The sequence below is a fragment of the Pelophylax lessonae genome, assembly GCF_965119305.1.
Source record: "Pelophylax lessonae genome assembly, chromosome: 2".
Lineage (NCBI taxonomy): Eukaryota > Metazoa > Chordata > Amphibia > Anura > Ranidae > Pelophylax > Pelophylax lessonae.
Window position 1 is genome coordinate 564,743,922 of NC_138769.1, and position 14,063 is coordinate 564,757,984.

The window sequence follows — 14,063 nt, forward strand, 5'->3', positions numbered from 1 at the left end:
ATTGGGGGGCCTCAGCCTCCGCCTTCCTGTCAGCTGGGTCCTTTAAAAGGCCGGTAACTCTTCAACCTGAATCATGGTTGCCTTGATTTAATATGGAAACCGGAGGGTCCATCACCATCGGAAAAGTCCACTTCTTAAGAAGGGGCTCCTCCCATAGGGGTATTGCCTAGCAAATCGCTCAGGGACCTCAAGGGGACGCTTTGGTCGTCCCCACTCTTTAGTGACAAGTCTGTCCAAAATAGGAGGGGAAAGGGAACACATTTTGCCGCTCTGGATGGCTTGTGAGTGCCAAAGGGAACCTGCGTCTCCATCGCAGCTGTGTCCTCCATCGTCAGGGTCTCAAGCACACATGCAATCAGTGCATCCGCCACTGCCATTTTGTGCGTGGTCAGACCTGGAGGAATCATCCTTATTATCAAAGTATTCTAGGTGCGTGGTCACTTTTTGTCAGCCCGTCGCCCAAGAACCACCTCCACTCGAGACACAAAGGACCGCCGTCAGTGCATCAATGGATGGTGGGGACCCAGAGGGCCCGTAGCCTCAGAGAGGGGATCAGGTGGGGAGATGTGCTCCAAAGACTCCATGAGTCACCGGGGGACCCCACAAAAAGGTGTTAAAACACTTTTACGGGAAAACCCCCGCCGCTCTGGCAGCACCACCCAGTTACAGAGCACCAATCGATCCTCAGCAGAGAAGGAGAGGACATCCCCCCACTCACCACTCTGTAGAAACCAGGCACCGCAGCCACCAAGAAGAATCTGCACTGCACGATCAGCGATCAGAAAATTTAAAAGATCCAGGAGTCTGTGATAAGGGGCTCCCACTGCTGAAAATGCCGCCCAGAAGGCTCCACAGACATGGCCGCCGCTGTTTTCTATGGCAAACCACCACAAAAGGGCTGCCGGACTACACAAACATGGCCACTGTGCATTGCAGCACAAGGCTACAACAAAATGGCGGCACCACGAGGCACCGAGGAGGGATCCTTGGGCCTCGAAGACGGGCCCTGGCAGGAGCCCCCACCAGGTACAGCCACCCCCCTCCCCCTCACAGCCAATCATCTGGTTGCCAGCGACGCACCCTGGGGTGACCACTGGATCTAGATTATCCAGCCTGTCACCCAGTCTGACAGTCCATTGTAGATCTCACAGGAGAAAAATTTCTATCTAATAAAAAAAACAAAAAATGCCAGGACCAGAGATCCCAGCACGGAACTAGGTCCTTACTCCTGGCTAGGCAGAGAGAGGGAGTATACTCCCTGGGGCTGCCCATAAGCGTAGCCAGACTTTTTTTTCTGCCTAGTGTCCTACTCCTAAAAGTGAAAAGCAAAAATATTGCGCTAACCATAAAAAAAGCTGCTACACTAAACAACTGACAAGAAAATTGTGAATAACAAAATGTGGAAAAAAGTGCAGCGCTAATACTAGCAATATAAACGTGTGTGTGTGTGTGTGTGTGTGTATGTGTATATATATATATATATATATATACCAAGAAAGGTAAATACAAATAAATTGCAAAATAAATAAAAGTGAACATCAAATCAACAGTCCCATATGTGAAGTGAAAAAAACAGACCACAACGGTGATAATTGAAGTGCTCACTGGATCCCAACACCAACAAGATATAGAGATATTCTGGTGAGCACATTATGATAGGACTCAAAATGCCATATAGCATATGAGTCAAATCAGCTTGTTGTACAATGGATGGATAATCCGAAGGGATGACCGAGGTCACTGATGTTGAGGTGATAGCAGATATGAACCGTCGCACCAGAGAGGCTCTCACTCCGTCAAATGGCCAGAAAGGAACCAAAAAACAAGGGAGCACAAAATAGTGTAACACTGCTAAAATTTTTATTAATAAAAAATACACCAAATTGCACTTGCAAACATCTCGTGGTAAAGAGCGTATACAGATGACAAGTTAGGCTGTCAGACGGTTCATATCAGTGACCTCGGTCATCCCTTCGGATTATCCATCCATTGTACAACAAGCTGATTTGACTCGTATGCTATATGGCATTTTGAGTCCTATCATTCTGGTGAGCACATTATATCTCTATAGCTTGTTGGTGTTGGGATCCAGTGAGCACTTCAATTATCACCGTTGTCGACTGTTTGTGTTTTTTGTTTTTTTTTCACTTCGCATATGGGACTGTTGATTTGATGTCCACTTTTATTTAATTTGCAATTTATTTGTATTTACCTTTCTTGGTATGTATGTGTGTATATGTATGTGTGTGTATGTATATGTGTGTGTGTGTATATATATATATATATATATATATACACGTTTATATTGCTAGTATTTATTAGCGCTGCACTTTTTTCCACATAGTGTCCTACTCCTGTAAGGGGCAGTATAACCCACTGGTTAAGAAGATCAGGAGCTGTGTCCGTCAATAAACAAAAGAGAAACCCTATTTTTGGCCAATAATTTTCAGTTCATCACTACTATCAGTTAATAAAACTATAATCCGTGTATTTTGTTTGTTATGCCTGCCCATGTCCACATTTGTTATGGTTGTAATTGTCTTTTCTTGTAAATCTTTCTATCAGGTCATGTACCTCTTTCTGCACACGGTAAAGGGGACTCCATTTGAAACCCCTGACCAGGGTAAAGATCGACTTCTAACTCACTGGGAGCAAATGGATTATGGAATCCAGTTTACATCCTCTCGCAAGTTCCTCACCATAACCCCAATTGTTTTGTAAGTAATTCTTTTTTTGTGCGGTTTATGCACTGTACAGTCAGTAGGAAATAAGAAAAGATTTTTAGCAAGTCAGAAAGGACATATAGACAGACTATAGCTGCTAACAATTCTTCCCAAAGTGTCGTCCAGGAAAGCTACATGAGATGATTGGCTTTGCCCTCTATAGGAAACGCAATCACACAGTTAAAAGGACCCTCCCATCCCCTCATCTTTAGTTATTTTTCTGACTCTCTCTAGGAAGACAAATTGGGATTGATTTACTAAAGGCAACTATGCTGTGCACTGCAAGTGCAGTTGCTCCAGTGCTTAATAAATGAGGTAAAGCTTCACTTTGCAATTGGGATTGATTTACTAAAGGCAACTATGCTGTGCACTGCAAGTGCAGTTGCTCCAGTGCTTAGTAAATGAGGTAAAACTTCACTTTGCAAAGAATACCCAAACCCATGCAAGGAAAATAAAAAAACTACTTTTTTTGCTTCCACATGATTGGACGATATAAGTCCACAGGGCTTTCCCTCCATTACGAAGATCTTGAGCAACAGCACTTGCAGTGCACAGAATATTTGCCTAAATCAACCCCATTGTCCCGTTTTTTGTTCTCTACCTAGGTGTGAAATGTGGTTGACTGCCTCTCAGGTGAACTAGCCTGCCTGTGGGTAAGGTTCTGGTTCCTCCTTACCTGAGAGCAGTCCTTTCCCTTTCCTGGATCTCGCTCCTGAAACGCAGTAGAGATTGCCTCCAGTAGCCTCTTGTATGCCAGAGTCTCTTGTATGGGAGTCTTTAGTAGCAGTCCATGTGTTGGGGGTTCAAAGATAGATTAATCTTGGTTTCTGGCAATGCTTTTGGGGGTGGTTGAGTCCCTTTTTAAAAGTATGTTTTTTTTTTTTTTTTAAGTTGATCTTCCTGTTGTAATGGCCCGCCTTAAACACCCAGATTGTTTCTAGCAAACCTCTGGATTAAACCATGAAAAACTAGATTAGCATTTATCATATGGGCGATTTTGACCAGCAAAAGTGTGCATGTTTTGGGCACATCAGAGCAGGGATTGAGATGGCCAGAATGTTAACTTTGCACAGCAGTGCATGCATTTAGATGATCCTGAGAGTTGGCTGACCATTCCACAGTGAGTAACCACTAAAAAAAAAAAATCAGGTTTCCTAAGTGAATGAAAGATTTCTGTTTGTTTTACCTGCCACTATTGGGTATTGTAATAACATATAACTGAATAATGTTAAATGTATAACATGCTGCAGTCCTGCACTTCACATGCTGTATTGGATAGGTAGGCAAAGTAATATTTAAATTAAGAAATGAAAGGAGGCTAGGGCTCCAGAAGAATCCAGGATATGGGAAGAAGTGAGACAGAAGGCAATCAGGTTATGTAAATAAACTGCTTCATCTCTCTGACAGCTGTGCATGGATTGTGTTTGTGGAGGTAGAGCATTTTGCAGTTGTTCACATAGAGCGTATTAAATTACCACGGAAATGCAACAAAAGCCAAATGTATATAAAGCGAGAAGAATATTTGTGGTTTGCCAGTACACAATATGAACACGCCTATTATTTTTTCACATTCAATTCTTTAGCATTAATAGATGCTACCCACAGCCCTTGGACTCGCATACCACCTGGGAATGGAGGGGGAGACCCACTTGGGTAATAAGAAAATAAGTCAGCGCAGATCTACACTCCCCTATTTAATGAGGTGGAGATAATTATTAAATTATCCCAGAGAAACCTATTCTTTATACTCTATCCTAAAGTGAGAGTGCAATTATTGTAAATAATTATTAGAAGCAATCACTCTCATATAAGTGTGATCAAGAAGTACCACAAAGCAAAATGTTTCATATATAACAAATACAATCATAAACTACAAATTTATATAGTGCATGTTAAATGTATACTGTGAATCCAAAATCAAATATGTGATAAAGTGATCCAAAAATCAGAGACTGCAACAACTGTCCCATCTGTCATAAAGTCCCATGTGAAAAGTAAAGTGCAAAAAGTACATGTAGCAATGTGTAAAATCTTCAAAAGGCAAATCTGTGCAATCCTTCCACCGATCGCCCAAAACGGACTCACCAGATGGAGTGGCTGGTAACGTTATAAACCAGCTTCAACGCCTTCTAAAATATCCAGCAGACCGGCTCTTAACTCTATGGTTGATATTCCTGTCTCTATAATCAGGTGATCTCCTAGAGATGTATGGAGGTGATAGTCACCAGAGAAGGCCACCTTCGGGGCAGCGCAAGTAGGGAAACCTCCCAAATATTTTCAAAGGGAGGCTTCTGTAGAGCTGAAATCACCATATTAAGATCCCAGGGTGGCAGCGGAGCCCGCACTGAAGGAACCAAATGTCGGACACCCTGAAGAAAAGTACGTACCAGGGAGTGAGGCCAAAGGTCGTTGGAAAAAGACTACCAAACCTGATACCTGGCCCTTGATGGTACTCCAGGCCAATTTCTGTTCAACCCCCATTTAAAGGAAGGTTAGGATCCAATCCACCGAGAAGGAGTGAGGATGCACCTCAAGAGACTCACACCACGCAATGTACGTCTTCCATGTACGATGATAGATCTTCCTAGAAGTAGATTTCCTAGCTTTCAACAGCGTAGGGATCAGACTCAGACAAACCTCCATCCTTCAGCCTCTGGTGTTCAACAGCAAGCGACTGTAAAGCAGGATGGAATATCGGTCCTTGGAACCGCCGATCCTCCCTGAGAGGAAGCCCCCCGCAAGGAGTGTCTGTGACCAGCAGTACCAAGACCGGCGAGGTCAGTCTGGATGGAATTGGGAGACGTGGCAGAAATTTGAGAGGGCTGGAACGAATCAGTCAGCCCATCTTAGGATGCCAGCTACTTACCGAGCCACCAGGACACTACTGATGGCACTTGGTGATTTACATACCGAGCTACCTCAGAGTTCACAGAGCAATCTCCAATTGTCCATCAGAGTAGTCTTGCAGAAGAAGATCGTCCAGGTACCCCAATACCGTGATTTCCCCCCAACCCCCCCCCCCCCCCCCGCTGACTCAAACGATGCCAGCACCGGGGCCAACACTTTTTTGTGAACATCTGAGGAGCGGAGGCGAGACCAAAGGTCAACGCCACACACTGATGATGTTCCTCGTCCATGGCAAGACGGAGGAAGGGTGGGCGAGGAGCATTATCTGCACATATTAGAATGTGCAGGTAGGTGTCCTTGCTGTCGATAGAAGCTAGAAGAAATCCCCCTGATGTGGGGATGCCACTACTGTGTGAATGGACTCAAAGCGGGACTTCTGCACTCGCACCAGCAGTTTAGTGCCTTGAGGTCCAGAATTGGACGTACCTTGCGTTCCTTCCTGGGAACTGTAAAGAGGTTTTAGTAAGAAACACCTGAAACCGTTCCGAAATTGAAACAATCACCCCTTGAAGGAACAAGTCTTGCACTTCCCAATGGAGACCTGTAATTGATCTGAGGACAAGTGCGGGTTGGAAGGGAAGAACCTTTCCGGAGGATAAGACTAAACAGAGCCTGACCGAATAATATAACATAATATAATATACCAGGGAGGTCCAGGGATCTGGAAACAAGCGAAGACGTCCCCCACCCCAGATACGGTGAGGGCACCCCTTCATGCAGAGGCAGCCTTGTCTGCATGTCTGGAAGAGGTGGCTTGCCAGACCAGATCCTCTTGGAACCTCTGGTGGAGGCCCTGACTTTTGATCCCTTGTCTTGAGACCCTGAGGGACGAAAAAACCTCTTCCGACCCGAGGAGAATAGCCCATGTCTATGATGGGGCTCCTTGCCCTTGGTATCCTGCAGGAGAGTGCTCTTTCTCCCCCCCCTTCCTCATGTGAGACCCTTAAAGATGTCATCCAAGGAAGCTCCAAACGGCAATCCCGTACGGGGGGGGGGGTTGGGGTCAGATGAGGCCTTCTTAGAAGTTTGGTCTGCAGACCAGTATTTCAGCCAGATAATACACCGAAGGACCACTGTTGATACAGACAGCCTAGAAATCAAAGGGGCCGCATCCAAGAGGCATCACAGATAAACTGTAGCCCCTGGAGCAACTAATCTGCCAGCTCCACAAAGACGGGGAAGCTATATCCCCCTCCAGGTTCCGGCGTTAAAGTTTAGCCCACTTGGTCAGAGCTTGTGCTCCCAGGGCAATAGTAAATACCGGCCTAAGTGCCTAACCAGCCACAGTGAACATATGGCGGGCCAGAGCCTCCGCCCCTCCTATCACCTGGATATTTTAAAGCCAGGGACTCTTCAATCAGAATTAAGGTAGCTTTATTTAACCTGGAAACCGACGATTCCACTACAGGTGGGAATGTCCACCTTTTGACACAGTTAATCCTCATAAGGACACCGCAAACAAAAAGCGCCTAGAAACCACTCCCATTTTGGACAACCCCACTGTTTCGTGACAATGTTGTCAAAGTAAGCGGAAAAGGGAACACCCTCGCCACTTTGGAGGGCTTGCTGGTGCCAAGAGACCTGCGCCTCCGACGCATCAGCCGCAACTCCCCACCCCCCCCCTTTTTTTTTTTTTTCTTTTTTGTGTCTCGTACAAACAGTGTATCCACAAGCACCTTTTTATGCGCAGCTAGAGGAGCAGAGCAAAGCACTCGGGGTGCATGGACGAAGACCCAGTAGTGGTGGCGGTGGTGGGCGAGGGACGACAGTGGTGGTGGGCGAGGGACTACATTGGTGGTGGGCGAGGGACGACAGTGGCGGTGGTTGGTGGTGGAATAGGAGTGACATCAGTGGCAGTGGTGTTGTTGGGATCGGGATGACATCGGTGGTGGTGGGGGGGTGGGTGATAGGGATGAGATCAGTGGTGGGGGGGTGGGAGTTAGGGACGAGATCAGTGTGTGTGGGGGGGATAGGGACGAGATCGGTGTGTGTGTGTGTGTGTGTGTGTGTGTGTGTGGGATAGGGACGAGATCGTTGTGTGTGTGTGTGGGGGGGGGGGGGATAGGGACGAGATCGTTGTGTGTGGGGGGGGGGATAGGGACGAGATCGGTGTGTGTGTGTGTGGGGGGGATAGGGACGGGATCGGTGTGGGGGGGGGGGGGGATAGGAACGAGATCGGTGTGTGTGTGTGGGAGGGGGATAGGGACGAGATCGGTGTGTGTGGGGGGGGGGGGGGATAGGGACGAGATCGGTGTGTGTGTGGTGTGTGTGTGTGTGTGTGTGTGTGTGTGGGGGGGGGATGGGGACCAGATTGGTGTGTGGAGGGGGAGATGGGGACCAGATTGGTGTGGGGGGGGAGATCAGTGTGTGGGGGGGGGGGAGGAATGGGGGGGAGATCGGTGTGGGGGGGAGATCATTGCTGATGGGGGAGAGGTAAAGGGATGATATCAGTGCCACTGATCTCATCCCTATTCCCCTCCCCCCCAATCACCACTGATCTCATCCCGATCAGTAAGTGGTGGTGGTGGGGAGGATAGGATCAGGGGCACTGATAATTGCTTGCTCACTGTCAGTTTATTCCTTCCTTCATGTTCCCTCTGGGGTTTCCTCAAAGAGCGGAAAGCTCTCCCCCCTGCACTCTATTAGTTGTCAGCTATCAGCTGACTTTCTCCTTTTAGTTTCCCTCCTGACATGGCTCGTCTCTCTGACGCTATAGGCGGGGTGGAGAGGATAGGGGGGGCAGGGCGGTCCACAGTGACAGTGCTCAGCCTGAGCCTCCCCTTAGCTGCAGAGTGTACTACCCTCTCGGCTCTAAGTAGAATAGGCAGCGGGTAAGCACCGATGGCCACCGCGATGTGGACGCACAGGCAGGGTACCCTGATGGTCCCTCAGCTCTAAAAGGGGCAGGTGCCCCACACAATAATGGCAGCAAGGCTGTCATTAGAAAATGAAGTGCCACCCCTTCCAAGGGAGGCGCCAAGATGACCACAGGGCCCAGCAGGCTGCAAGCCACGGCCTAAATTTTTGTGGAGGTCCAGCCGCACATATCTCAGCCTGGCAAATGCCCAAAGGAAGAGTGGGGGCTTTCGTCTAAAGGCACTGGGGCCGCCCCCCCACTGGAGGCACCCGACTCGGGAAAGACCCACAGTGACCACCAAAATTTTAGAGGGGATGGGGGAGCGTAACCCGGGGGGTGCCACCGTCCCAGGGAGGTGCCACTGCTTCCTCGTAATGTGGCCAGGAGGAAACGCTGCGACTCAGGCCGAAGCCAGTTCATGTGCGTCCTCGTGAAACATGTAATCCCCAGGCCAGCCCCCGTCCAGTGGGGCTTTGTCACGGCCGACCTAGCGTGGAGCTGCGGTCTGCACGCGTTCGCTCGTCGAACCCTAAGGATCTACATCAGGGTTCTTCAAACTATGGCCCTCCAGTTGTTCAGGAACTACAATTCCCATCATGCCTTGTCATGTCTGTGAATGTCAGAGTTTTACAATGCCTCATGGGATGTCTAGTTCCTCAACAGCTGAAAGGCCATAGTTTGAGGATCCCTGTTCTAGATTATCCAGTTTGTCGCCCGTCTGACACTTGATTGTAGATTACACAAGAACAAAATAATAAAAAGGAAAAATTGCATTAAAAAAAAAATTGCCAGGACCAGAGATCCCAGCAAAAAAAAAAATATAGTGATAGTATGGCGCTCATAGATAATGCAGGGAAATAACAGTAGCAATACAGGGTGGAATAGTATGTCCTAGGTGGATAACCAGGACAATAATCAGCGTGTTGCTAATAGGCTGTAATGCTGGCACAAAGTGGGGATTATAAGTCTGTGTGCAAGTCTCTGAGGATGAAAGGGGAGATAAAATTACCTGGAATCCAATAAGGGATAAGCAGACACAGGGTTGATCCAGGGATGGATGGATGGGTCACAAGGCACTCAGGGCTGCTATCCAAAAGAGTGAAGTCGACTCTGAGCAGTAGATAAAGAGAAGAGGGAAGTGCCTCTTGAGTACTGGTAAAAGCAGATTTTATTACAAAACAATGTAGTAACTTACATATGGGTAAGCAGGTAAGTGCAGAACGCTCCGAGGGCAGCTGCTGGTGATTGCATCCAAGTGTCTAGGCGTAAGCTTGATGTCCGGGAACTGAAGGAGACCCGCTCTAGCCTTCCGGATATGCTATGCAGCGATGGAGACTTGTGCGGCAGCCGATGGTCAGCGGTAGCGTCTGACGTCACAAGGTGGTGTGGGCAGTCTGGGCTTCACGATGCGTTTCAGAGCATGCGCGGATGTCCGGTCTTGGACATGCGCACTCCTTTCTCAAGTGTCCAGACAATGGGGCAGAGCAGTCTATATACCCCTCGAAAGGGGCGTGTTCAATCACAACCGATCGGTGCAGGTGAAAGCGGTAGAAGTATTACAGCAATGCAAAGGTGTCAGATGGGTGACTCACAGATGGGGCAATGGAAGATTAAATTAAAATGTAAAACATAAAGATAAAAGCAGTATTCGGTGAGAGTCATCCAATGGGAAATAGGAAAAATATATTAGTAAATTAGTTTATTATATTAGTTCACTAATTTTACTAATATATTTTTTCCAGACGACCGTGTCGGGGCTTCGTTCTAAGGTAAGTATTTCATAATGAGCTAGTATGCGATGCATACTAGCTCATTATGCCTTTGTCCTGCAGGGTTTTTTTTTTTTCTTGCGTATACAACCTCTTTAAAAAAGGTGTTAGAAGGGGAGGGAGCAGTTTTACCTTAATTAGTTCCAACCTTAAAATCCACTTTATTGGCAAAAACTGACCGTTTAATGGTGCCTGAATAAAAAAAAAAAAAAAAAAAAGTTTCAGTCCTCTGCAGGCACTGTTCAGGTATACTGCTAGCATTGGCTCTTGGAATGCAATAGAGTCTAACAGGGCGATTCATCCACCATGCCCTTTGTGTGGATGGAGGAATCTGTACTCGAGCCACAGGCTGAACAAAAATCTGTTAAGCTGGCCACAGATTGTTTGAATTGCAAGATTCAAACCATGTATGGGCAGACTGAATGTACCCACTGACTGTGTTGATGGGGGAATCAAGCACTTTGCCTATGGCTAAACTTAGTATATAAGCAGCTTAAGTGTCTATTCTCCTAAGAACAAATCTTATTACCCAGAATTCAGTTGTGAAGCAAGCTACTCATTAGGGGGGGAACCTCTGGGTGAGTCTAGGATAGAAAAGGACCTGGGGGTACTGGTAGACAACAGGCTTGGCAGTGGCATGCAATGCCAAGCCGCTGCAAGCAAAGCCAACAGAATACTGGGATGCCTAAAAAGGGGATTCACTCCAGAAGTAAAGAGATTATTCTCCCACTCTACAAGACTCTGGTCCGGCCACATCTGGAGTATGCTGTCCAGTTCTGGGCACCGGTCCGCAGGAAGGATGTGCTGGAACTGGAAAGAGTCCAGAGAAGGGCAACAAAAATAATTAGGGGAATGGAGGACATCAGCTCTGAGGAAAGGCTACAAGCACTGAACTTATTCTCTCTGGAGAAGAGACGATTGAGGGGGGATATGATATCAATGTACAAATACTGTACTGGCAACCCTAGCATATGGAAAAACCTATTCAGAGAAAGGAGATACAATAAGACATGTGGCCACTGAATAAAACTAGAGGAAAGGTGGTTTAACCTTAAAATACGCAGGGGTTTCTTCACTGTAAGAGCGGTAAGGATGTGGAATTCTCTTCCGCAAGCAGTCGTATCAGCAGGGACCATTGATAGTTTCAAAAAACTATTAGATGGGCACCTTAAAGACCACAACATACAGGGGTATACAATGTACGGTTAACCGCAAACACACACACACACCACAGGTTGAACTGGATGGACTGATGTCTTTTTTCAACCTCACTAACTATGTAACTATGACCTCAGATAACCCAATCAAAAAAGTTGTTATTTTAAGGGATTTAAAAAAAATAAAAATGGTATGATAGTACGCATTATATCCTAGTAAAAAGAATAGCCATATATGGTTGCTATGTGATAGCCATACAGTAAGTATTTACCCATTCACCTCCTCTGTTTTCTTTCAGATATCTTCTTGCAAGCTTTTATACCAAATATGATGCAGTCCATTTCCTTATCAACACTTTGTCATTGATCAGCGTCCTCCTTCCAAAACTTCCACAGTTCCATGGCGTCAGGATATTTGGGATAAATAAATACTGAAGAGGACTTTATATCCAGATATCTGCCCATCAGATAAGACAGTCTGCTCTGCAGAGCTTGCTGGGAAAGTTAATATTTATTCTTGTGCTGAAGATAACGGGCTAAGTTGCCTAGTGTGCAAACCAGCTCTTCTTTTATGCAGTTGTCTTTTCTAACAGAGCTCTCAATGAATGTGGGCAGATGGATAACTTCTCATCCGACGTGGCATGTCAAAGTCCCTATTTTAGACATTACATCTTGGACAATGCCTTTTGTGCTTTAAAATCATTTATTGATTTAGTTCAATCAGACATAATGTTTTTTACTGACAGATGAAAACCGTACAGTGATAATCACCAGCTGTGCTCATGGGAAAAGGAAAATGTGCCTCTTTATAGTGGTCAGGATTGTGTCTTTTCCTAACTACTGTAAAAGATTTTTCTGTTTTTACCCTATATTAATTCTGCAGTGACTTATTCAGCGTCTGTTAAAATATACAATCCAGTCATTAGTGAATTTAAATTACTTAATGTATAAAGGGAAAACATCCACCTATCCAGGTTTTTTAGGTATTGCTGCATATCAGCTTGCTATGGAACATGAAGGGGCTGCTTTTAATCTGGTGTTCTGGGCCTAGTTCCCTCCTTTTTGTTTTTTAATAAACCTTAAGCAGGGTTAACAGTCCAAACCTCTGCTATGGCCCATTTTTTTCCCTTCACTCCAGGCCCTGTCTGCTGACTTCAGAGCTTGATTACTTGCCTGGCTATTACTGTCATGGTGGTAGCCAAAGGACATTTGGGTGCATAATCGCTTCTGGGGGAAATTAGAGAGAAGATGGGGTGCATGGCCTTAGCCAAACTTAATGAAAATTTAAATCAGATTTCTGACTGTCACACATTCACAGTATTGTTTGGATTGCATTAGCACAGTAGAGTATTTAATTTTACTTCTTGCCTGGAGTTTTTTTTTTTAAATACAATACATTCTCCACTTCAAAACTAAGAAAAGGGTAAATTTACTATATATATATATATATATATATATATATATATATATATATATATATAGTGGGACAGACTATATTATGAGCATAGATACAAATATAAGATCAGCGCTGGTCTCCTTAAACAGCTGCTAGCAAAAGAAGTATCATATCAAAAGTTGCAGCGCTTATAAAAACGTGAATCCAAAAAGATATAGTTCATTAATCAAAATATCTCAATGTCCATGGATATTTCCATAAAAACCAATATCATGAAAATCTATAAAGAGAGCCTATGGGTAGGGATCTAAGTGAATACCTGAAATCTTCATTTCAGTGCATGTGGGTTCCTCCCAGTGAATAAATCCACAGAAAAACATGAAAAGAAAACAATGAACACTTCATAGTGCAGTATAGGGCTGCACGATATTGGAAAAAAAGTACATTGCAATATTTTTTTTTTTTTTAATGATCTATATTGTGATATTGAGACAGCCATCAATCCAGGCTAAAGTCAACAATTACGGGCTGGGACAGCCAGGGTTAATGTTACTGTAGGGATGAGATGAGTATTGCAGCAGCCTTCTTCTGATTGTATATATACTGCACTGGGACAGCCAGGTTTAATGTTACTGTAGGGATGCTGGGATGTAGGGATGCACCGAAATGAAATTCTTGGCCGAAGCCGAATAATAATGAAATGTTTGGCCGAAGGCCGAATACCGAACGCGGTGTTTCGCATTTTTTCCATTTATTTTGCCAATTTTTTGTCCTCTCTCTTGTCCTCTCGTGTCTCTCTCTCTCTCTCTCCCTAAATGTTACTGTAGGGAATGGGATTCAGTGCACACTGCAGCCTTGTACCATAGGGTTAATGTTAGTGACACTGTAGGGATTGGGAAGGATGCTGGGAATGGAAATCAGGAAGCATGCAGGCAGCCTTGTAAATTTTAATTGCAGATACAGGGCACTGGGCAGGTCAGGGTTAATGTGGTAACATCAATTACTCAGTGACAGTCAGTCAGTGTCAGTGTGGACTCGATCAGATTATACAGTGACAGACAGTCTCTCATAGTGGTGGTAGTAGGAGCCTGGAAAGGAGCACAGCCGCATACATACATTACTCACTCGTGCACTGCAGCCCGCCCCACACATTCAGTGAGTCTTACTCTCCTCCCTAGTTTTTTCAATGGCACATTCAGGAAGCCAATCACGCCGTGAGTAGCGGCACAGCGGAACCAATCAGGTGTGCAGGCA

At 45.6% G+C, this 14,063-nt stretch overlaps 1 protein-coding gene across 1 annotated transcript in view; it reads left to right on the plus strand.

Moving 5' to 3' along the window:
* The window catches only part of ORMDL2 (ORMDL sphingolipid biosynthesis regulator 2), a 30,806-nt gene extending 18,524 nt beyond the window's left edge, over positions 1-12,282 (plus strand). Inside the window, exons 3-4 of the mRNA XM_082245274.1 lie at positions 2,566-2,717; positions 11,713-12,282. Of these exons, the coding sequence (XP_082101400.1) occupies positions 2,566-2,717; positions 11,713-11,848 (288 nt within the window). The 3' untranslated portion in view covers positions 11,849-12,282. The remainder of the gene's footprint in view (positions 1-2,565; positions 2,718-11,712) is intronic.
* The last annotated feature ends 1,781 nt before the right edge of the window (positions 12,283-14,063 follow it).